Source organism: Babylonia areolata, chromosome 1 (genome assembly GCF_041734735.1).
Source record: "Babylonia areolata isolate BAREFJ2019XMU chromosome 1, ASM4173473v1, whole genome shotgun sequence".
NCBI lineage: Eukaryota > Metazoa > Mollusca > Gastropoda > Neogastropoda > Buccinidae > Babylonia > Babylonia areolata.
Genome location: NC_134876.1, coordinates 51,418,710 through 51,442,884, shown reverse-complemented (window position 1 = coordinate 51,442,884; position 24,175 = coordinate 51,418,710). Strand labels below are relative to the sequence as shown.

The 24,175-nt window shown below is 41.9% G+C and overlaps 1 protein-coding gene across 2 annotated transcripts; it reads left to right on the top strand.

Moving 5' to 3' along the window:
• Window positions 1-2,165: 2,165 nt before the first annotated feature.
• Window positions 2,166-19,526, top strand: LOC143292483 (uncharacterized). Of its 2 annotated transcripts, none has more exons than XM_076602821.1 (4): window positions 2,166-2,384; window positions 14,542-14,623; window positions 14,963-15,075; window positions 18,287-19,526. In XM_076602821.1, the coding sequence occupies exons 1-4, from the start codon at window positions 2,330-2,332 to the stop codon at window positions 18,541-18,543; spliced, it is 507 nt and encodes a 168-aa protein (XP_076458936.1). In that variant the 5' UTR covers window positions 2,166-2,329; the 3' UTR covers window positions 18,544-19,526. The 2 variants fall into 2 exon arrangements, with proteins under 2 accessions (XP_076458936.1, XP_076458928.1); XM_076602813.1 differs by having other exon boundaries at window positions 14,960-15,075.
• The last annotated feature ends 4,649 nt before the right edge of the window (window positions 19,527-24,175 follow it).

The window sequence follows — 24,175 nt, the reverse complement described above, 5'->3', positions numbered from 1 at the left end:
GTCTGAATGACCCAACCTTTAGCTTCCGTCGTCAGAATTGTGGTATTCTTTGTCAACATTCACCTCTTCAGTATAAGAGCCTTCCGCTTGCAATATTTTGATGATGGTAACTGGGGGTGAAACGCTGTTAACGTCGTCTCTTTCGCCGTTCGTATGGAGAGAGTTAAAGCTGTGGCAGCAAGCCCCCAAGTGCGCTCTGTTTGACGTACCCGCATACCTACTCCACGCACGCAGTATTGCTGATGTGGAAGCATTTTCAGTTATGTTATTGGGCCACAAACAAATGCTTTTAATCCAAGTGATTTTTTCACTCACACAGTAAACGACTGAAAGGCGATCATGTAGGCTGTTGGCCAACGTCATTTAAAGTCAGTCGGTTCGGTCCTGCGTGTTCATAATTGCATGCATCTGTAATGATAATCATGTTTCCTTGTTAAAGTGCACGCTTTACTTAAACTGCTATGTTTATATCAGTCAGTGCATGTGTATATTTATATTCGCAGTTATTGTTTGTTCAATAACCTGTGTGCGTGTGTGTGTGTGTGTGTGTGTGTGTGTGTGTGTGTGTGTGTGTGTGTGTGTGTGTGTGTGCTGCGGTGTGTATGTATGCGCGTATGTGTGTATGTGTGCATTTTTCCTTCTTTGTTTTTCTTTTTTTTTGTCAAGGTCTATTTCCCTGTGTGTATTTGTATGAGTGAGTGAGTCATCGTGCGTGCGTGCGTGTGTGTACAATGTGTGTGCTTTCAGGTTTGTATGGGGGATGTGCTTTAAGCCACACGTGAAAATGATACACACACACACACACACACACACACACACACACACACACACACACACACACACACACACACACACACACACACTGACACTAAGACACACAAAACACAAGTCTCATTGCCTTTCTGTCGACCATAAGCTCCGTGGTCTATGACCCAGTAATCTGAAAATGGATTACCCAGGCAGCGATCGCTCGACGTTGAAGGGGCCATGTTTCATGACTCAGTCTCCTGCACCACTGTGTTGAAATGGGTGACCACCCTGTAATTGCTCAATCACTGATAGGGCAATCGCAATCCGATTCGTGTTCAAGACCTAATGCACCAGACCACTGTTCTAAAAATAGGTGGACAGTGCATGCTTTCTTTGAGCCGCTTTGCTAACTGAAACCAGCGGAAGTGTTCAATTAGCCATTTTGCTACTCGTATCAGAACAGCGCGAAGCGTTATCTTCATGTATGTAGCCGAGCGCTCAGCTGGCTTAACGGCAAGCTTTCACTTGCTCGCAGCGGGAGCTAAGCTGACATAGCGCAGCTGGCTTCAGCTTTCCTGGCCAATGAGTTATCCATCTAATTTTATAACAGTGGCCCCAGATAGCCTCAGACGGACTAAGTAGATAGCCCTTCGTCTTCAGACGCTAGATACTGTGAGGGCGATCTGGGGCTACAGGACGTTAAGACCAAGATGGCAAATCTTTAGCCGGACCCCAAAGAGTTAACGCAATCAACAACAACATCAACAACAGCAGCAGCAGTAGCAGCTAGGAGGAAGAGAGAGAGAGAGAGAGAGAGAGAGAGAGAGAGAGAGAGAGAGAGAGAGAGAGAGAGAAATGTGTGTGTGTGTGTGTGTGTGTGTGTGTGTGTGTGTGTGTGTGTGTGTGTGTGTGTGTGTGTGTGTGTGTGTGTGTGCTCGCGCACGCTTTCACAACTTATCTGGCACCTGTGCTTGCACGTTCCTGTCCGATTTGTTGCATGTTATTTTCAGCAGTCATATGTGTTTCATATCAACTGCTTTCAGTCAACGTTCGCTTGCTTCGCTGACAAATAAAGCGAACAATTGACAGCTTCTTCTTCGTCCTCTTCACTGTTCACGGTAAATGTACAACCTACCATAAATACGGTTACCTGCATACCTATCACCAATATATAGCTAACACCTAAGTAGAACTAACTGATCTGTCTGATCGGGAACCGCACGTAAGTTAGCGCTTGGAAAATACATACGTATTTCTAAGGTGGGTTCGATTGGTCTGTTTGTAGCACAGATCGAGTTCACTCTACGTCACGCAACGATTTACATGAAACAATTTTGCCCCCAACCCCCAAACCTGCCCCCTCCCCCCCTCCCTCCCCCCCAGTGTCGATCAGACGTGGAGAGCTCGTACAGAGATCCATGATCGATCAGTGCCAACGTATATAGGTACATATATTCACAGAGCCAATATCGTGTTGTGTTTTTGTTGGCAGTGTCGCAATATCAAGTTTTAGGGGGGTGAGCTGGTGTGTTTTGTCATTTTCTCGAGAAGAGTAAGAGCAGTACACAGCAGACCCGCGATGGCAGGGCTGGCTACACGAGTTCTGGTGTTCTTGGTGGTGTTCTGCCTGGTTGGTGAGTCTTGTGTCTGTGTGTGTGTGTGTGTGTGTGTGTGTGTGTGTGTATGCGTGTGAATCTGTGTGTCTGTGTATCTGGTTGTCTGTGTGTCTAAGATAAGATAAGATAAGATAAGATAAGATAAGAATAACTTTATTATCTCCAACTGGAGAAATTTGGTCAGGTGCATTATCACAACATAGACAAGTAAACAACATGGGGACCATAACTGTAAAAGCCAACAACAGCCCCAACAAATATTACGAAGATACAAATGTAAAAAAATATCACATACATCGTTTCATACATACATCCACACACTGCAGGTAATAACTAGTATTCTTAATGTAAAAACAGAAAGAATTAAGAAACATTATTTGAATATAATTATAAACATAGCCTACTATACTGCACATTGATTATAATAGACAGATAAGAATAAAGATGAATTGCGGAAAACCACAACCAGATAATCAGCACACACCCGCACCGCACCCCCCCCCTCCCCCCCCCCCCCTCCCTCACACACACACACACACACACGCGGATAACTTGATCAAACAAGAGTAATAAACATATGTTCTCAAATAAAAGCATTTCACATATTCGCTTTTAACCTTCACCGTACTTTGTGGGTCTGACAGACCCATTTTTGCCTTAACAAATGCCTTTAAAATATATTTGGTGTCCGATTAATTTGAAATTTCATGACTTTTGTTGTCACAACATATGCATCATTTTAGTAAATTAATGTACACTTTAACTGATTAGTTAATCAGTTACGTAATTGTGAAAATTTTTACCTGCATTCCTACGTTGTGGGTCTTACAGACCCATACTCCCCAAAGAAGAGAAAACACTAAGTACCCTTATTCGTAATTCGTGGGTCTCTCAGACCCATACTCGCAAAAGAAGGGAACAAACCAATAATCCTTTTGTACTACGTGGAACGAAGTGATTGTGCGTACATGACTGATGACACATAGGCTACCTCACTGCTTCTGTAGTTGGCTGGCACATCGCATCCGGCTCTCACGGAGAACACAACAGTACAGCAGGCTACCGGTGTCATTGCCTCAGGCAAGTTATATTTTGATGATTATCAAGTTTATTAATTGCCATCAAGTTAGCTTGCCATCTGTTCGATACTTTAGGTCGATTCCAACATCGCCATCTCTGAAGGCATCAGTAAGCATTGCAGAGAACATGAGGCTGAACAGCGTTGGAGCCAGGACGCAGCCTTGCTTGACACCATTTGTGACAGCAAAAGGAGCAGATGTTTCGCCATTGTCCTGGACTCGAGCCTGCATGCCTTCATGGAATTGGCAGACCAAGGAAATAAATTTCCGAGGGCATCCGTACTTTTTTTTTGTTTTTGTTTTTTTGTTTTGCTGCCCCATCATCTGCGCCGTTTCAGTGGCATTACTCCCACGCCGCTCATTTAGATTCCCCCATACACGGCCACACCCGGGTTCGTCCGTCGCAGTCCCAGCGTCGGCAGTCCACAGGGAACCATCGATGTTAGGTCGCCTGGAGGCCACACACCAGAGGAGACCCTGCACTGCTGCTGAGTCACTTCAGTGGTGTTCAGTGGTGCCTGTTCTGTTTTAACGTACTTAGGACACCACCTACTAAGCCCCCTACTAACGACAATAATGGCTTAGTCGCGGAGCCAGACTGAGCGAGCGTCTCTCCCAGAGTGGAGACCGCCACCACGTCCCTCAAACAACAGCCCCCCCATGAATCTGCCGACACTGACGACATTGACAGGACTCACCCAAAGCACGGAAGTGGAGGGGTATCGAAACTGAGGTCACCATGAGAGCAGGGCATGAAAGGTCACAGACTTTGAGACTATTTTGTTTATATTGATGACGATGAAGGGGGAGGAGGATGACGATGATGATGACGATGTTGCTATGGAGGTCCATTTTGGTTTGGGACTGCGTGACAAGGCTGTACTCTACGCTTCCTGTCATAATGATATCCCGGCGTTAACCAGGCCCGAGAGATACAGACACTTGCAGTGTTGGTCAGGTAATTAGAGCAACACACCCAAAGACGCATCCTTGAAGTGGATGACACTCAACTGTGTGGTCCCAGTCTCCCCATTTAAGCCCACAGCACACTCAACTCTGGGTAGGAGCCGGCCACGGGCCGAAAAACCCACCTCCGCTGGGATTCGAACCCGCGTCCTCCCAGCCGTCAGTCCGCGACGCTAACCACTTCGCCACGGCGGCTGGTAGGGCATCCGTACTTGGCCATGATCTTCCACAGTCCCTCTTTACTCACGGTGTCGAAGGCCTTGGTGAGGTTGACATAGGTGGAGAACAGAGCAGCATTTTGCTCCTGACATTTCTCTTGCAGCTGCCTTGCAGCAAACACCATGTCGGTGGTTCCGCGCTCTTTCCGGAATCCACATTGGCTCTCAGGCAAATGACCTTGGTCAAGGTGTGCTGTGAGGCGGTTTAGTAGGATCCTGGCAAGTATCTTGCCTGCGATGGAGAGCAAGGAAATGCCCCGATGGTTATCACAGGCTTGCCGGTTCCCCTTTCGCTTGTACAAGTGAATGATAGATGCATCTTTGAAATCCTGGGGGATCATCTCTTCTTTCCACATGAGTGAGTACAGCTGATGGAGCTTCTCAGTCAGCACAGTGCCTCCATCGTTGTAGACCTCTGCTGGTATGGAGTCTGAGCCAGGTGCTTTGCCACTGGATAGCAGATGGATTGCTTTCTGGGTCTCAAGAGGTGTTGGCGGATCGTCCAGTGTTTCGTTGATGGGGACTTGTGGGAGACGGTCTATGGCTTCATCATTTATGAAGGAAGGGCGATTTAAGACACTGTTGAAGTGCTCAGCCCAGCGTTCGATAATTTTCTCCTTCTCGGTGATCAAGGTATTCCCATCTGCACTGAGGAGGGGGGATGATCCTGAGGATGTGGGGCCGTAGACTTCTTTTAAGGCATCATAGAACCTCTTCATATCGTGCCTGTCAGCATATCCCTGGATCTCATCAGCTTTGTCACTCAGCCACTTATCCTGCATCTGGCGTAACTTTTGCTGAACAGTCCTGCGGATGGCATCGTACGCATCCTTTTTTGATGTGGACTTTGGGTTGCTGAGGTAGGCTTGATGCAGACGGCGTTTCTCATCCAGAAGCTGCTTGATTTAATCACAGTTTTCATCAAACCAGTCTTTGTGCTTTCTGGTCATGGGTCCCAGGGTCTCTGAAGCTGTACTATAGATCAGCTCACGCAGGGTCCTCCAGTCAGACTCCACATTCTGGTTGTCCAGAGAGGCGGATTCCAGACGATCTTCCAGCAGCTCCACAAAGGACTGTTTGATGGTGATGTTTTTCAGCTTAGCGATGTTAAGCCGTTTTGGAGCCTTCTGGCCTTGGGGGCGTCTCTTGGGCTGGATTCGAATATTCAGCTTCGAGACTACAAGGCGATGGTCTGTCCAACACTCGGCGCCGCACATGGTCTTTGTTACACGTACATCTTGCCTATCCCTTTTCCTGACGATGACATATATATATATATGTGTGTGTGTGTGTATGTGCGTGCGTGCGTGCGTGCGTGTGCGTGCGTGCGTGCGTGCGTGTGTGTGTGTGTGTGTGTGTGTACACCCGCACATTCCAATATTCCGTTGCTCCTACAGTACACATGCAAACACACACATACCTCATCCTCTACACACACACGAACACACACACACATGCGCGCGCGCACAGAGCTTTCCTGACGTGTATACTTACACGCTCGCGCACGCACACAAATACACACACACACACACAGAGGCTGCCACACATACACACACACACACACACAGACACACACATACAGAGGCTGCTATTGATTGGCCGGAAGAGTGGTGGGAAAAGATCTGATGACAGGAACGTGTTGCTCAGTCTATTGAAGTTGGAAAAGCCCACATTAATTTGTATGGGTCTGTCAGACCCATGATGTATGAATAGGGGGTAAGCTCTGGATTCCTTCTTTAGCGAGTGTGGGTCTGTGAGACCCACAAAATATGGATAAGTGGGAAAATAACCAAGTACGGTGAAGGTTAAAAACATTGCAATTAATTATTACATCGTAATTATTAAACATAAATATATTTAGAATATGGACGTTAGCATTAGACATATTCATTGTACATTCATCCTGCATATTGCACATTCATTACAACCAATTGTCACGTTTTAAGCTCAGTAAACACACACACACACACACACACACACACACACACACACACACACACACCACAACTAGAACAAGGTACAGCCTATCATGCACGGACTTTCACACGTCTCACATGAGAGTGCGCGCGCGCACACACACACACAGAGTTCTCAAGAATTTAAAAGGTGGATTGAACGTGGAATAAAAGTCTTCAGAGCTCTGGATTTCAACTTAAAAGTTCTGTAGCGTCGTCCTGATGGCAATAGCTCATAATACTTTGCTAAAATATGGGTGTCGTCAGTTGCTATCTGCCTGCTTTTTTTAACCACTCGACTTTCATACAGCTCTTGCATACTAGCTTGTTTCACTCCCACAATTTTACTGCATACACTCATGACATCGTTCAAAACACGCTTACTCCTCACTCCCAAACTTCCATACCAGCACATAAATGAAACTGTAAGCACAGACTCGATACAACATCGATAATAACTTTGAAGAATATTTGAATTGATACCAACATTTCTAAGCTTCTGTAAACAAAAAATTCTAGATTGACATTTCTTATGAATGGAATCAACATTTCTGTCAAAAGTCAGCTTATTGTCTAAGATGGTCCCTAAATATCTATATTCATTGACCCTCTCCACTGTTTGACCATCAATAACAAGGTCAGCTACAGGCAAGGGGTCTTTCCGAAAATCTATTAACATTTCTTTTGTTTTCAATACGTTGAGATCCAGATAGTTTTTCTCACACCAGGAACAGAACTTTTTAATTTCACTGAAATAAATAGCATCAGAGTTGGACAGATCTTCAATTGCTGAATCATCAGAATATTTTATGACAGGAGTTTCCTCCGTGCCTCTGCAGTCATTTGTGTACAGTGTAAAAAGAACAGGGGACAGCACTGTACCTTGGGGTGCACCAGTAGAAGTAGATTTTAGAGAAGAGTGGGCAGAATGAAAGCGGACGGACTGAGTTCTATTGAGAAGAAAACTTATTATCCAAAGAGTAAGCTTCGGATCAACATCCATGCCTAGCAGTTTGAGGGCAAGGAGATGAGGTTGTATTGTGTTAAAAGCAGAAGAGAAGTCAACAAAAAGGATACGAACGAAAGATCCCGTGTTATTCAAATGAAGGAAAGCATTATGAAGGAGAGTTAGGATAGTCTGCGTATCTATGTGTGTCTGCGTGTTTGCGTGTGTGTGTGTGTGTGTGTGTGTGTGTGTGTGTGTGTGTGTGTGTGTGTGTGTGTGTGTGTGTGTGTGTGTGTGTGTGTGTGTGTGTGTGTGATATTGTGCGTGTCTGTTTGTCAGTCTGTGCGTCTGTGTGTTGTGTATCTGTGTGTTTGTATGATTGTATGAAGGGCGCAATAGCCGGGTGGTTAAAGCTTTGGACTTTCAATCTGAGGGTCCCGGGTTCGAATCTCGGTAACGGCGCCTGGTGGGGTAAAGGGCGGAGAATTTTCCGATCTCCTAGGTCAACATATGTGCAGAACTGCCTGCGCCTGAACCTCCTTCGTGTGTATACGCAAGCAGAAGGTCAAATACGCACGTTGAAAATCATGTAATCCATGTCAGCGTTTTGTGGGTTATGGAAGCAAGAACATGCCAAGGAAAACGGAGTATGGCTGCCTACATGGCGGGGTAAAAACGGTTATACACGTAAAAGCCCGTTCGTGTACATACGAGTGAACGTGGGAGTTGCAGCCCACGAACAAAGAAGAAGAGGTATGATTGTTTATGTATGTGTGTGTACTATTCTTTTTTCTTTTTTTTTCTTTTTTATATTTCCTTTTTTCAGTGATCACTTTCTAAAAATAACAAAATCACAATTAATGGACAATCGAAAACAAACAACAATAGCAAGTAAAATCAAGAGGCAGGGCCTTCAAGACTCAATTGCATAGAAGAAAAAAAGAAGTAAAAAATGATATGGATAAACTGGCAAACACACAGACACACAATTTGATCTAGATCTATAAGTGTGTGTGTGTGTGTGTGTGTGTGTGTGTGTGTGTGTGTGTGTGTTGGGTCTTACTGAATCAGGGTTATCACAAAAATCTGTAATGTGATGAAAATGTGTTGTGAATGTCATTTTTTTCTAATACTAATGGGGTTAATGCACACTTGAAGGGGGTCACGTGATCTGGCTGATGCTCCGAGCCTGGCACTGACCGAGATAAGGGATTCTGTGTACAAACAGGCCCAACACGTTTCATTAAAATGGGGTTTTGTGCGGCATTTGGGTGTTCTAACAGCTCTGACCCCAAGAAAAAATGCAAGGAAAAGGGAATTAGTTTCCATGCCTTCCCGATTAAAAATCCAGAGATGTTGAAGTCGTGGATTACAAAGATAAGAAGAGAAGGATTTAAACAACCCAGCACAGCCTTCTTTGTTCCGAACATTTTGAAGAGGAATCCTTCACGTATCAGAACTTTACAGGTTAGTTTTCCACTTTATATTTTATTTCATAATAATTATTCGTAATTCATAATTAGCCTGCTCAACCATTTTTATAGTGTGAATTAACGTGCCAAGTGACCGTACATGATAGTCCCATCTGGTCAGCAATCAGCTGATCATAAAACCCCATGTTAAAATCTTGTTCCAGCGCCACAGTTGTACCTGTTGATAAGCTAGGATGCATGGATGTAAATTCATTGGAATAATTCCATCCAAAATCTTGAATTTTTTTACTCGACCAATTGCACTTTCTACATGGCATCTATGGCTTGAAACCATCTTGTTTTCCCGACGTTCATCAACTTCAAACTGAATTTTGTTCTGCAAGAAATAAGGAGTAGAGAGAGTAGCACCCTTGTCTTCAAACTCTGATGTCATTCTTGTAAAACCTCTGTCAGCCAGTACAACATCTCCAGGCTCCAACTTATTGATTTACTACTATGATTAGACCTGGATCTAGAACGTCAGTTGACAGATGCATGGACATATTTTATTTAGATCTTTGTGACACATCAGTGTAACAAAAATACTACGTTTGCAATTCAAGTAGATCTACTTATATATGTTTTTGTCTAATTTCAGTGACCAACCACTTATTTCTTCTATGTCATCTTAAAATCAAATGTTAGCATTGTATGGTGAGCCCTATTACAAAACAAATGTGCTTATACTGAGCTTTTATGCAAAGGAGAACATTTTCTAATGTGCATGTGTACTCCATCCACTAAGTGGTGTCAGTTTACTGAATATTCTATGCTATGAGATGAAAAGAAATGTATTCAAGACCAAATTTAATGATTTATATTGACTGATCAATTTCATCTAAAATATTAAGATACAAAAATTGATAAAGACAATGGCTTGATGAAAATTTACATTTTATTTTTTTAGATATTCCATATATATGCATGAATATGATAATTTTTATCTTAATGTTCATATTTTAATCATGCCAAAATAAATGTTGTTTTAATAGATCTATACAAGAAAACATTGTCATACTTTTGATAGTGAATAGCACTGAATACTTTTGTGTGAGTGGTACTATCATTATATCATACAAAACAGTATCCTCAATGATATTTCAAATAAAGTAAACAAGTCAATTGTGTACTTTAGTTTCTCAATCAAAGAAACTGAGTAAATGATTAAAAAACAAACAAATGAAAACATTTCTTCTGATGCCCATATCATTTACAATTTCAAACTAAAAATGTAGGGTAAATAATGTTCAAAAAAGAAACTTGTAAGCTTGGCAAGTGCCTGATCACAGAACTTGGCATCAAAGTCAATGGAATCAATAATGCATGGTTTACCATAGTCATAAAAACAACCAAAAGGCACTTTGTCAAATTTGCACAATACATTTGCATTTGGATCTGAGTGTAATACTTGTGACTTTGCTTCAAATGATATAATCCATCACCTCTTTTTTCCAAACAAAAATCTTTTCTCTTTTCCACCAGATTTTCAATACTTGCATGATCCGGATTGAAAATACATTTTACTTCTAATAAACATGTGTCATCTTTGTGATATAACAAACCATCTGGGGAAGCACCTAGGTAACAATAAACAGGGTGAACAACAAAACCAGTGTTCCTGAAAATGTGATGGGGAAATTTGCACCTGATAATGTTTTTGACCATAGGCTCCATTTGAAGACCAAATTGAATTGGCTTGATAGAACTAAGATCTTTTGACATTTTCCCAACTAGTGTAGCTGGAAGCGATAAAAAATCTTTTGAATGACATATGATGTGTACATTTGATGCTGTCAATCTAAGCTTCCTCTCTGACACCCAAGCATCTGTGTTCTGAGACATTGTTGCTTTTTCAAGAGCTATGCATTCTTCATATGTTTTGTTGACCCTTTGATGGTAAAAGAACATGAGATTGACAGGGAGATTTTGTGGAATGAAACTGTAAAAAGACTGACATAGGGGAAACAGGAAGCGGGATAGTTTTAGGGTAGAAAATGTCATCTGACAGCAGAACATTGTCATTTGTATTCAAAGCTCCAAATATAGGACATGACGAATCTAAATTGCTCAGTACTGAGAAGTCCACAGTTGTAGAAAAATTAGAAGATGTTGTAGAAGAAGCAATGTCGGAGACTTTTTTGGAGACACAGGTTTGGGGCGTGGTTGGTGCCATGTCTGTAGTCTTTCTGTAGGTGCAGCATACATCTCCTGTCTGCTGTAGTCCTCCAACAATGTCAGTAACCCAAACATGTGTTTACAACAGGCAGGACTTGAACCCCCTGGACACTCACACTCTCCTTCTGTCACCTGTAACAATCAATAACAAGTCATGTTTAGTTATAATGAAAAGTATTTAGTGAACACTACCCTTAGGCCGCAAGTTATACTGTATAAACATGTAATACAGGTGGTCTGTGTAGGTAGTGACAATTTACAAACACCATGAACACTGTAACAATGTAACAATTCATGCAGTCTCTATTTTAAATGATAATCTCTTTTGACAGGTTGTCCCCCCCCCCCCCCCCCCCCCCCCCCCCCCCCCCCCCCACACACACACACACTTTGCCAAGCATTAATGACAGGTTCCACAGTTAAATGCAAACCAATGCCAGTGCCCAGCAGTATCAGTCTATCACTAGGCAATGAATGGAATTCTCTTCGAACTAGCGAATTTCCAAGCTGTGCTGTTACTTTCAAACCTAAAAAGGAACTCTAAACTTATTTATGATATAATAACTTACCACTCCATCCTTTGAAATGACAGCATGTGTTTTGTAGACTGTGGATTTTTTCATCTCTGCTTTCACCCGTGCTCTCACGATCCATTCTTTTTCATTTTCGGAAAACTTGACATCGGTTACAAAACGAGAATTGTAGAGTTCTCTGCCTTTCGTAATAATAAAATTGTAATTGTTTTCACACTTGTGAGCACTATTTAAAGTTTCCGTGTACTTCAAAATGTTGATGAAGGTAAAATCTTTCAAGCAAAGGGGATGATCAGTAATAGAAAATAGATCGCTGGTCAGTTTTGCCGCCATGCTGATGCTGGAGGTAAACAGCCAGATCACGTGACTCGAGCTCTGGAATGCGGCCTGTGTGCATTAACCCCTTTAAAAAAAAAAATAATAATACATCTTTCAAAGCTAGATATTGCATGTTTTACAGACTTCCACGTTTGGACTACTATAAATAGACGCACAGTTGGCAAAGGTCAAAGTTGTCTTCCTTCGTGCAAGCAGAATGCGACGTGCAACTGAAATCGTGCTGGGAAAATCGATTTTGTGTATTTGTATGGTTGTTGGAGACATTTATGCTGTAACACACACACACACACACGTGGATATATCCACGTGGCCTTCACAATCCTTCAGTTTCCCTCCACCACCAGCCCAAAATAAAGCACACGCACAATCACACCATGGAAACACAAACAACGCACAGCAGTGTGTGTGTGTGTGTGTGTGTGTGTGTGTGTGTGTGTGTGTGTGTGCGCGCGCGCATTGTGCAGAGGTTTCAGAAAAGGCGACAATAGTTTTGAACAGGTAAAAAAAGAAAAAAACAAAACAAAAAAAACCCCTCTCCAACAACTCTTTTACTTCAGCTGAACCCCGACCTGTCTCGTTCGATCGCCATCTTGCGCAATCACACCTTTTCCTCTCACCCGCCCTCACCCACCCTCACCCACCCTATTCCAATCCACTTACCCACCTACCCACGCACCCACCCGGCTACCTCTCAATACGTTCAACCACATTCGTTCAGGTCTGTCTGCGTGTGGCCATACAACAGGCCTCTGGCTGGCTGGCTGGCTGTCCCCTCTTTCCACTTCCTTCACTCCAGCGCGCGCGCGCGCGCGCGCGTGTGTGTATGTGTGTGTGTGTGTGTGTTGTATATGTGTACAAGTAAACTATATATATATATATATATATATATATATATATATATATATATATCTGTCACTGTTGATCATTTCCAATCTGAACCCGTTAAAATCGAACATGGAGTCCCACAGGGATCTGTTTTAGGCCCAGTGCTCTTCACACTGAACACTGCTCCTCTCGCTGAAATTATCAACCGCCATAATATCAGTCATCATTCTTATGCTGATGACACTCAACTCCAGAAGAGTGATACCCCTGAAAAATTGTTGTCGCTCTTGCAAGAAACATCCAACTGCTTCCTGGACATTCAAAACTGGATGACTCGAAATAAGTTACAATTGAACGCGGACAAAACTGAAGCAATGATCATAGGAACTAAACAAAAACTGTCTTCCATCACAATTGACACAATCAAACTTGGCAGTACATCCATCCCTCTTTCCACGTCAGTCAGGAACCTCGGTGTTGTCCTTGACAATACACTCTCCATGCAAAAATTTATCAGTCAGAGATGTCAGTCCTGCTACTGTCAACTGCGACGCATCAGTGCCGTCCGGAAATATCTATTCACTGACGCAACATCTAGACTTGTCGTTTCTCTCATTCTCTCTCGCCTTGACTACTGTAACTCTTTATTTTCTGGTCTGCCTGCTTCATCCATTCAGCCCCTTCAGCGCATACAAAACTCTGCTGCCTGACTCGTCCTCAGAAAGAAAAGATCTGAGCACATCACTCCTCTTTTGCAACATCTCCACTGGCTCCCTGTCTCACACCGAATAAAGTACAAGATCAGCACTCTATGTTATAGATGCATTCACAAAACTGCCCCTTCCTATCTCTGCGGCCTGCGGCTGCCTTCACCTCTACACTCCATCTCGCTCACTACGATCGGCCTCGGATCCACTCTGTTTACGCATACCCAGATTCAAACACTCGACTATTGGCCGCCGTTCTTTCTCTGTTTCTGGACCTTGCGACTAGAATGAACTTCCTTTTTCGCTTCGTCAAGTCTCCACACTCAGCTCTTTCAAGTCTGGCCTTAAAACCCACTTCTTCCCAAAATAGCCTCCCCTGCCTGCCCTTCCTTGTCTTTAGTTTCTGAATTAGAGTTATGCATGCGTGTGAATGACTGGTGCGAAAGCGCTTTGATTTGTCTCTGCACAAGATCCAGCGCTATATAAATACCATTATTATTATTATTATTATTATTATTATTATTATTATTATAGAAACAACTCAGTATTACAGACAGCCTGTTGCATTAGAAACTGGTCACAGCATTTGACAGATGTCCATGTGCATATCATGTTGAGAATATGAACTTAGATTTTGTCATAGGCATGTACATTATTGTCTTTGTCGTGATTTCCCCCTAAATATTTAAGCTCATGATGAATATGTCAATAAACACACACAGATAAAAGATAGGTCACAGGATAATAAATTCAGCAGGATCAATGCAATGTTTCTCTTATTATTATTATTATTATTATTATTATTATTATTATTATTATTGTTGTTGTTTAAACGGATTTGGGGCTGCTATAAACGGTGGTGTTGTCTTATTTGATGATAATGATGATGATGATGATGATGATGACGGTGATGATGATGTTCATGATGATGTTGACGTGATGCCTCGTTATCTGCTGCAGTCAACTTGCGAGAAGCTGAGGGATCTAGAAGAAGTGGCCGATCCCGGTACAGATCAAGCCGATACAGATCCTCTTCGACCAGGTGAGTGGACTGTGTGTGTGTGTGTGTGTGTGTGTGTGCGTGCATGCGTGTATGTGTGAGCATGCGTAGAGATCGCGCGTGCGTGTGTGTGTGCGTGCGGGTGTGTGTATGTTTGTATGTGTGTGTGTGTGTGTGTGTGTGTGTGTTTGCCTGCGTGAGCATGTGTTTCTGTGCTTCAATATCTCTCTTTGTGTATAGGTAGCGACCAGACAATGACGAAGACGATGACGAAGACGATGACGGCGGAGGCGGTCACTACTACGGCTCTTACGCTAAGACCGATGACGAAGATGATGATAGTGATGACGATGTGAAGGCACTGTACGATTTCTTTAGCAGCACTTCAGGCGGTGGCAAAGGATGGATCGGGATCTGCGGCATCCCTGTCACTGCCGTCATCGTCTTGCTCATCAAGTACTGGCACAAGCTGCCCTGTTTCTCGAAGACCAAGTGTAAGTTCAGGTGAACGCGAACACAAGGCGGTTCCAAAAAACAAAACAAAATGAGACCGAGGAAGATGTAAAAACTACACAACTGTAGTACAATTAGCGTCTGGCCTGCCTACACAACTGCAGCAAATTTAGCGTCTGGCCTGCCTACACAGCTGCAGCAAAATTAGCGTCTTGCCTGCCTACACAACTGCAGCAAATTTAGCGTCTTGCCTGCCCACACAACTGTAGCAAAATCAGCGTCTGGCCTGCCTGCTCTAATTAATACCGTCAGACACAGACACCTCTGCAGTCACGCAGACGCGCGCGCATCCTCCTATGAATGAAGGCAAGGACGTGCGAATACACACATACACACACGCACAACGTTACATAATGTTTACTGTTTGTTATAACATTGAAAAAAAAAAAAGGAAAAAAAGGAAAAAAAAAAAAAAAAAAAAAAGAGAAAAAAGAAAGGGCGTGGGTATGGGAAGAAGAAGAACGCAGACGAATGATAGTCCTGAAATTTGTTGGATAACGACAATGCGGTAACAATCTCACTATCTTCTTCTTCTTCTTTCTCTTCTTCTTCTTCTCTGTTCGTGTGCTGCAATTCTCACGTTCACTCGTACGTACACGAGCGGGCGTTTACGTGTATAACCATTTTTACCCTGCCTTGTAGGCAGCCATACTCCCCTTTCGTTGGTGTGCATGTTGGGTATGTTCTTGTTTCCATAACCCACCGAACGCTGACATGGATTACAGGATCTTTAACGTGACGTATTTATAATAATAATAATAATAATAATAATAATGGTGGTACTTATATAGCGCTAAATCTTGTGCATAAACAAATCAAAGCGCTTTCGCACCAGTCATTCTCACGCAAGCATAACTCTAAAACTGAAAAAAACTAAAAAGACAAGGAAGAGGCAGGGAAGGGAGGCTACTTTGGGAAGAGGTGGGTTTTAAGGCCAGACTTGAGTGTGGAGACTTGACGAAGCGAAAGAGGAAGTTCATTCCAATTGCAAGGTCCAGAGACAGAGAAAGAACGGTGGCCAACAGTCGAGAGTTTGAATCTGGGTATATGTAAGTGGAGTGGATCCGAAGCTGATCGTAGTGAGCGAGATGGAGTGTAGAGGTGAAGGCAGCCACAGAGATAGGAAGGGGCTGATTTGTGAATACATTTGTAGCATAGAGTGCTGATCTTGTACTTTATTCGGTGTGAGACAGGGAGCCAGTGGAGATGTTGCAAAAGAGGAGTGGTGTGCTCAGATCTTTTCTTTCTGAGGACGAGTCGGGCAGCAGAATTTTGTATGCGCTGAAGGGACTGAATGGATGAAGCAGGCAAACCAGACAATAGAGAGTTACAGTAGTCAAGGCGAGAGAGAATGAGAGAAACGACAAGTCTAGATGTTGCGTCAGTGGACAGATATTTCCGGATGGAACTGATGCGCCGCAGTTGACAGTAGCAGGATTGACATGTCTGATTGATAAATGTTTGCATGGACAGTGTGTTGTCAAGGACAACGCCAAGGTTCCTGACTGAAGTGGACAGAGGGATGGATGTACTGCCAAGTTTGATTGTATTAGTTGTAATGGAAGAGAGTTTTTGTTTAGTTCCTATGATCATTGCTTCAGTTTTGTCCGCGTTCAATTGTAACTTATTTAGAGTCATCCAATTTTGAATATCCAGGAAGCAGTTAGATGTTTCTTGCAAGAGCGACAACAGTTTTTCAGGTGTATCACTCTTCTGGAGTTGAGTGTCATCAGCATAAGAATGATGACTGACATTATGGCGGTTGATAATTTCAGCGAGAGGAGCAGTGTACAGTGTGAAGAGCACTGGGCCTAAAACAGATCCCTGTGGGACTCCATGTTCAATTTTAACGGGTTCAGACTGGAAATTATCAACAATGACAGACTGGAATCGATCAGTGAGATAAGATTTGAACCAGTTTAGAACAGTGCCGTTGATACCAAATGTAAAATGAAGACGGGAAAGAAGGATTGAATGGTCTATCGTGTCAAAGGCGGCTGACAAGTCGAGAAGAGTGAGAAGGGAGATCTGTCCTGAGTCGGACGCTAGAAGTAGGTTATTCAGGATGTGGAGGAGAGTGGTTTCGGTGCTGTGGTCAGCACGATAGGCAGACTGAAATGGGTGGATGAGATTGTTGAAACAAAGGTGATTGTTGAGCTGCTTCAGGACGGCTTTTTCAAGGAGTTTGGACAGGAATGGAAGATTAGAAACTGGTCGATAGTTTTTCAAAATGTTTGCGTCAAGGTTGGATTTCTTCAGAAGAGGCCGGACTATTGCAGTTTTGAAAGTGGATGGAAACGTTCCAGTGAGAAGGGATGAGTTGACAATGTTGGTGATTGTGGGGAGAAGCTGTGAGACACACTGAGTAAAAACAGAGGCTGGTATAGGATCGAGCTCACAGGATTTTATTGTCATTTCTTTGAGGATTTCATGGACATCTGTTTCAGTTAATGGATTAAAGGAATGGAGAGGAGTGCCGTTGAATTGAGGATCAGGATGAGTAGGTTGGAAAGGCATTTGGTCTAAGATGGTACGAATATTCTGGACTTTGTCAAAAAAGAAAGAGGAGAAGACATTGGGGAGTTCAGATAAAGTGTAGGCAGAAGGAAGAGGAGTCTTTTTTGCAGTGCCGAGAAGATTTGACATGATAGTGTAAAGAGATTTGGTGGATGTGGCATCGAGAACTTGAGAAGAAAAGAAGTTTGTCTTCGCTGATGAGATCATATGTTTGACTTTATTTATTTGTTTTCGGAAGATTTGATTGTGGACTTTCAGTTTTGTTGATCGCCATCGCCGTTCCAATTGACGACGTTTGCGTTTTGCAAGTCGAATGTCTTGATCTTCTGTTTGCTTATACACACGAAGGGGGTTCAGGCACTAAGCAGGTCTGCACATATCTTGCTGACCTGGGAGATCGGAAAAACCTTCACCCTTTACCCACCAGGCGCCGTCATCGTAATTCGAACCCGGGACCCTCAGATTGAAAGTCTAACACTTTGACCACTCGGCTATTGCCGGCGCCGTGAATCCCACTATCAATATTTGGTGTGATTTCCTCACTTTTTTCCCCTTCTTTTTAATATTACATTTTGTAAACGACGACGACAACAACAAAATGTTACATGTATGTGAAACTTACATTCATTCAAGCATTTCTCTGATTTTTGTTTGTTTGTTTGTTTTTTGTTTCAGTGCCCACAACCAAAGTAAGCCCCGCCCCAGTGACGTGTGTCACGGACAACACCAAACCCATGGACCACGACAGCACCAGCTTCAAGTCCGATGACCCCTGCAGTGCCCTCCCCTCTCCCAGGACAAAGGGCAACACTCTCCATCTTCTGACCCAGGCTACCTACCCCCCTCCCACTCCCCCAGCCTATTCCCCACCCCCAGCCTGCCCCTGCTCCCCACCCCCAGCCTATGACAGTCATGGAGGCGCTCTGCCCTGATCTTGCCGGCAACCTAAACAACACTGAGCTTACCCCTACTGCACTGAAGTCTTTAAGGAAACACATTATTTTGCGAAACAGCGCATGGGGTGGCCAACGAAACAACAACAACAACAGCAACAGTTTTCAGTTTCAGTAGCTCAAAGAGGCGTCACTGCGTTCGGACAAAACCATATACGCTACACCACATCTGCCAAGCAGATGCCTGACCAGCAGCGTAACCCAACGTGCTTAGTCAGGCCTTGACAAAAAAAAAAAGAAAGAAAAAAAAAGGGGGAATAAATAATAGATAAGCTTACATGAATAAATAAATAAATAAATAAATAAATAAATAAATAAATTATAATTATAATATAGAAAACAGCAACAACAACAACACAATCCTGGCGCACACGTGCACGCGTAGCTTGCTTGTGGACAACTATACAATCACGCAGAAATGGAGATAGATAAACACACAATGGAAACAAACAAACAAACTGGCAAACAAACAAATAATAACAATTACTGAAGTGTGAAAATGTTCGTTGTAAACACACCACGACAATGAACAGACATGCAGTTTGACAGGAAACAACCAATGTGGAAGAATGAGGGGGAGGGGAGGGGGGGGGGTATCATTTTCTTATTTACTAATCTATTGACTGTATGGTAGATTGTCTATATTAGTTACGGTTCTATTTATCATTATCTTATTTCAATGTTGTTTCTATTTTTTCACATATTTTTTTTTAGGGGGTGAATTGTTTTTACTTGTTCGTGTTTTCTCACCCCCCCCTGAGCGATGCCTTGGGTTCATGTGTAAGTGAGGCATCTGCTTCCTTTTTCTTCCCTCGTGAAGGAGATGTGATGTAGCGAATATGGATCAGTGCGCACGTTTTGACGCATTAAAAAAAAGAAAAGAAGTAAAACGGAAACTTGTACATACTCATGTAACCTATTTCTAAGTCGTCCCCTTTGATGCTGGGAACTGAACAGTATTTTTTTTTCTTTTTTTTTTCTTTAAGATGTGTTAAAGATGTTTAAGGCCAATATTTTCTCTGGAAGTGTTTGATAAAAAAAATGAAAATAAATAAATAAAACCAGATAATTAAGACAATATAATCATGTGAAAGCTATACCGACCTTTTGTGTATATTCATCCTCAAGAGTGAGAGTTCTAATCTAGGCTAATTGTGTGTGTGTGCTTGAGGCTTTTTTGTTTTGACTGTCGGTATGTTTTATTTTCCTAGATTGTTTAATATGTTACTTCACGTTTTGACGTTGCAGTGTTATACACTTCTTCCGTTGTGTGTGTGCCTCATGCAGTGAATTAGATTGTTGATATAATTATATCTATATTTATTTATCTATTTTATTTTATTTATTTATTATTTTATTTTATTTTATATTTTTTTATTTATTTTATTTTATTTATTTTATTTTTTTTTGCTTTTCATACCACTGGAGGTATGTGCATAACAATTAGAACTTCTTTTTTTTTTCTTTTTTTTTTTTTCTTCCTGATAGCCAGAAGAGCATTTGTACGAGCGAAAAACAAAACAAAAACAGTTTTAAGAGTTTTTGAAACACAGTACAGAATATAATTGGATTTTTTTCCCATATTATTCTATCTTATTTTATTTTATTTTATTTTCATTTTTTATCTGATTTTATTCTAACTTTTTTCTTCTTTTTTTGTTTCTTTTTTTTTTTTTTTTTTTAAATATGCATTTACTTTTTTTTCATAAGGCCTGACTAAGCACGTTCGGAGATTTTTTAATTTTTAACTTTTCATCTTAAGAATTTGCTTTTATGTGTCCTGTGTCCCGGACCGCATTGCTTAAGGCACTCAAAGTGAACCAATAATAAGAATTGTGTGCATGTATTTATACAAAGCCTTATTAGAAGCACCATTATGCTGAGCTGAGTTAACTAACTGCTTATAGTGTGCTTTTATAATGCCTTCTGTCAGTGTATTACTATTTCAATGAGTTACTCTGCAAATTCGTGTGAATTATTCATAAATAATGTGCCCCCTTCATAAGGGGCCATGCCATATACTGATTAAACTTTTGGAGTTGAGTTCGAGTTCGAGTTCGAGTTCCAGTTCTCTCTCTCTCTCTCTCTCTCTCTCTCTCTCTCTCTCTCTCTCTCTCTCTTTCTTTCTTTCTCTCTCTGTGTGTGTGTGTGTGTGTGTGTGTGTGTGTGTGTGTGTGTGTGTGCAAAAACGTAGTAAACTGTCTTTTACTTTCACAGTTGAACAATATTATTTGTCGTGGCTTGAAGTAAGGGACACAAATAGAAACATTTGCATGCGCGGCGCTCGTGAATTCGCTCCCTTTAATTATTACGCAAACCCATCAATACAAATTGAACATAGGTCAATCTTCGTGTGTGTGTGTGTGTGTGTGTGAAGTGATGTCAAGTAACAATTCCATTTTTCCCCATCAAAGCAGCTGAAGATAAATAAGAAGAGGAGAATAAAAAGCGACAACAGAAAGTATATTTTGGAGAAAAAAAAGGAAGAAGACAAGAAATGAAGAAGAATAAAGAGAGAAAAGAAATACAAAATACAAAAAACGAAAGCAAAATGCATCCTGCATTTTTTTTCTTTCATACGAAGGAAAGCAAATATATCATTATGCTCGGGCGCAAGTACTACCGAAACCCAGTTTTACAAACCCGTTTCCCGGTTGGGAATAGAAGTAGCAATACGCACTACAGAAATAATAAATGCAGCAGTGTGTGTGTGTGTGTGTGTGTGTGAGACACACACACACACACACACACAGAGTATACCCGGTGTGCATAATTAAATTTGTGACGTGAAAGAGATTTTTTTTTTTTATATGAGACATGAAAATTCAGGGTGTGGAAACAAAGTATAGAGAATCGAATCAATTACCCATGAATTCAACTGATCAATGAAAACAGGGAGAGTCAAGTGTCAGAATTCTTACAGGAAATAAGCTAGTGTACATTGGATTAACTTACAACAACAACAACAACAATAACAACAAAATGTAGGTTATGGATGAAGACTTGAACCATACACTTTTGTAACTGAGTTTTAGGAAAGTAAGGATGAATTCTTAACTGAAAAATAATGCAGTATAGTAGGATACAAAATACAGAATAATTTATTATCTCAACAGGGGAAATTCATTTGTGGTTTAAAACACATAAACAATATACCAAAATCATAATCATTCAACCTGCATACATAAAACACGTAATATGTTACGAAGTCAAGCTAGAGCAACCCATGCGTACAATCAATAATCACAGTAAACAAAAACAACAACATCAACATCAACAGAACCTTTAAAAGGTAACTTATATTAAACCATACATACATTATCACATCCATACATGTGCAGTACTTCTTCTTCGTTTGTCGGTTGCAACTCCCATGTTCACTCATATGCACGCAAGTGGGTTTTTACGTGTATGACCGTTATTACCCACGCCATGTAGGCAGCCATACTCCGTTTTCGGGGATGTGCATGCTGGGTATGTTCTTGTTTCCATAACCTACCGAACGCTGACATGGATTACAGGATCTTTAACGTGCGTATTTGATCTTCTGCTTGTGCAATACAAAATCACAGGTAAAGGATAGGGATAGAATAGGCATAAAATAGCGTACTGAAAATAGACATGAGACATATGATAACAATATGTTATTCATCGGGTATTTTGATTTAAGATCTCACATTCCATATGCATACACTCCAGAGTACATTTATAGTCACATCTCTCTCCTTTTTCTTTTTCATGAAAAACATTAATGAACGCAACCAGTCGTGTTGTTTTACAGTAAACGACTCTCTCTCTCTCTCTCTCTCTCTCTCTCTCTCTCTCTCTCTGTCTGCTTCTGTCTCCCTGTCTCTGTCTGTCTGTCTGTCTGTCTGTCTGTCTGTCTGTCTGTCTGTCTCTCTCTCTCTCTCTCTCTCTCTCTCTCTCTCTCTCTGTGTTAATTTGGTAAGGTATATAATTGATATACTGAACTATATCATTACCAGAATGGATGGTCGAGTTTGTTTGTATGATTAGTTTCTTTGCGTGTGTGTGTGTGTGTGTGTGTGTGTGTGTGTGTGTGTGTGTGTGTGTGTGTGTGTGTGTGTGTGTTCGTTCTGCTTGTTTAACGTTTTGTGAGAGAGTGATATCAAGAGATTTTGTTTGTTTGTTGATGAAATGCTGTTAAGCAGAATGTTGCTTTGCAATTAAAGGGATTTAAGAATTTACCCTCGTCACCCCCTTGTCAATAGACCCTTGCAGGTAATGACAATCAAATGTCAAAGCGTCAAAGCGTCTCTCTCTCTCTCTCTCTCTCTCTCTCTCTCTCTCTCTCTCTCTCTCTCTCTCTCTCTCTCCGCATCTTCACAAGTGATTGTTTCAGTCGTGCAGGTACTTTGCGAGGAATTCTGAAAGTGGCAGAGGATTTAGTAGAAAAAAATTAGCTCAAGAAATCGCAAGTGCATCCCTGCATTTCACACATTTGTTTGTACATAAAGCACAGACAAATGCGCACACAAACACATGACATTCATGCAGACACAGACACACACAGACACACAGACACACAGACAGACACAGACAGACAGACAGACACACACACACACACACACACACACACACACACACACACACACACACACACACACACACACACACACACCACTCATAATAATGCTATGCACGTACACATCCATTGCATGCTGAGAGCAGTTTCTAATGCAACATTGATGTCTGTTATACCGAGGTTTGTTGGTTTGTTTCTTTTATACAATTATCATTTTACTTGCATTTGTTGTTGTTTGTTTTCTACTGCCCATTAAATGTGTTTGTGTTATTTTTACAAAGTAATAATTGAAAAAAAATATCACAAAAAACAAAAAAAGAAGAACACACACACACACACACACACACACACACACACACACACACACACACACACACACACACACACACACACAGCATACATATACAATCATACAAACACACACATACACAACACACAGACAGACTAACAAACAGTCACGCACAAACATGCACACTCGCAAACACACAGACACAGACAGACACAGACACACACACACACACACACACACACACACACACACACACACACACACACACACACACACACACCCACAAGACTCACCAACCAGGCAGAACACCACCAAGAACACCAGAACTCGTGTAGCCAGCCCTGCCATCGCGGTATCTGCTGTGTACTGCTCTTACTCTGCTCGAGAAAATGACTTGATACTGCGCTACAGCCAACAAAAAGCACAATACGATATTGGCTATGTACATATATGTATAATATATGTATATACATACATTGGCACCAATCGATAACGAAACTCAGTGCCAGCTCTACACAGGTGATCGACCCTCATTTGGAACACGCATGTGTGTTGCGAGCGCTTAGTTATGTGCGGTCCCCGGTCAGAAGGATCAGTTAGTTCCACATCGATGACTTCTGCTGTGTAATGGTGGCAGGTATTTGGTTACCCACACTGATGGTAGGGCATACAATTTCCATGGACAGATCAGAGGACTGAAGTGTGAGCTGCCAATTTTCTTGTTCGATTGCTTGCTTTGTCAGCCTACTAAATCATGGTCTGAACACATGTGACTA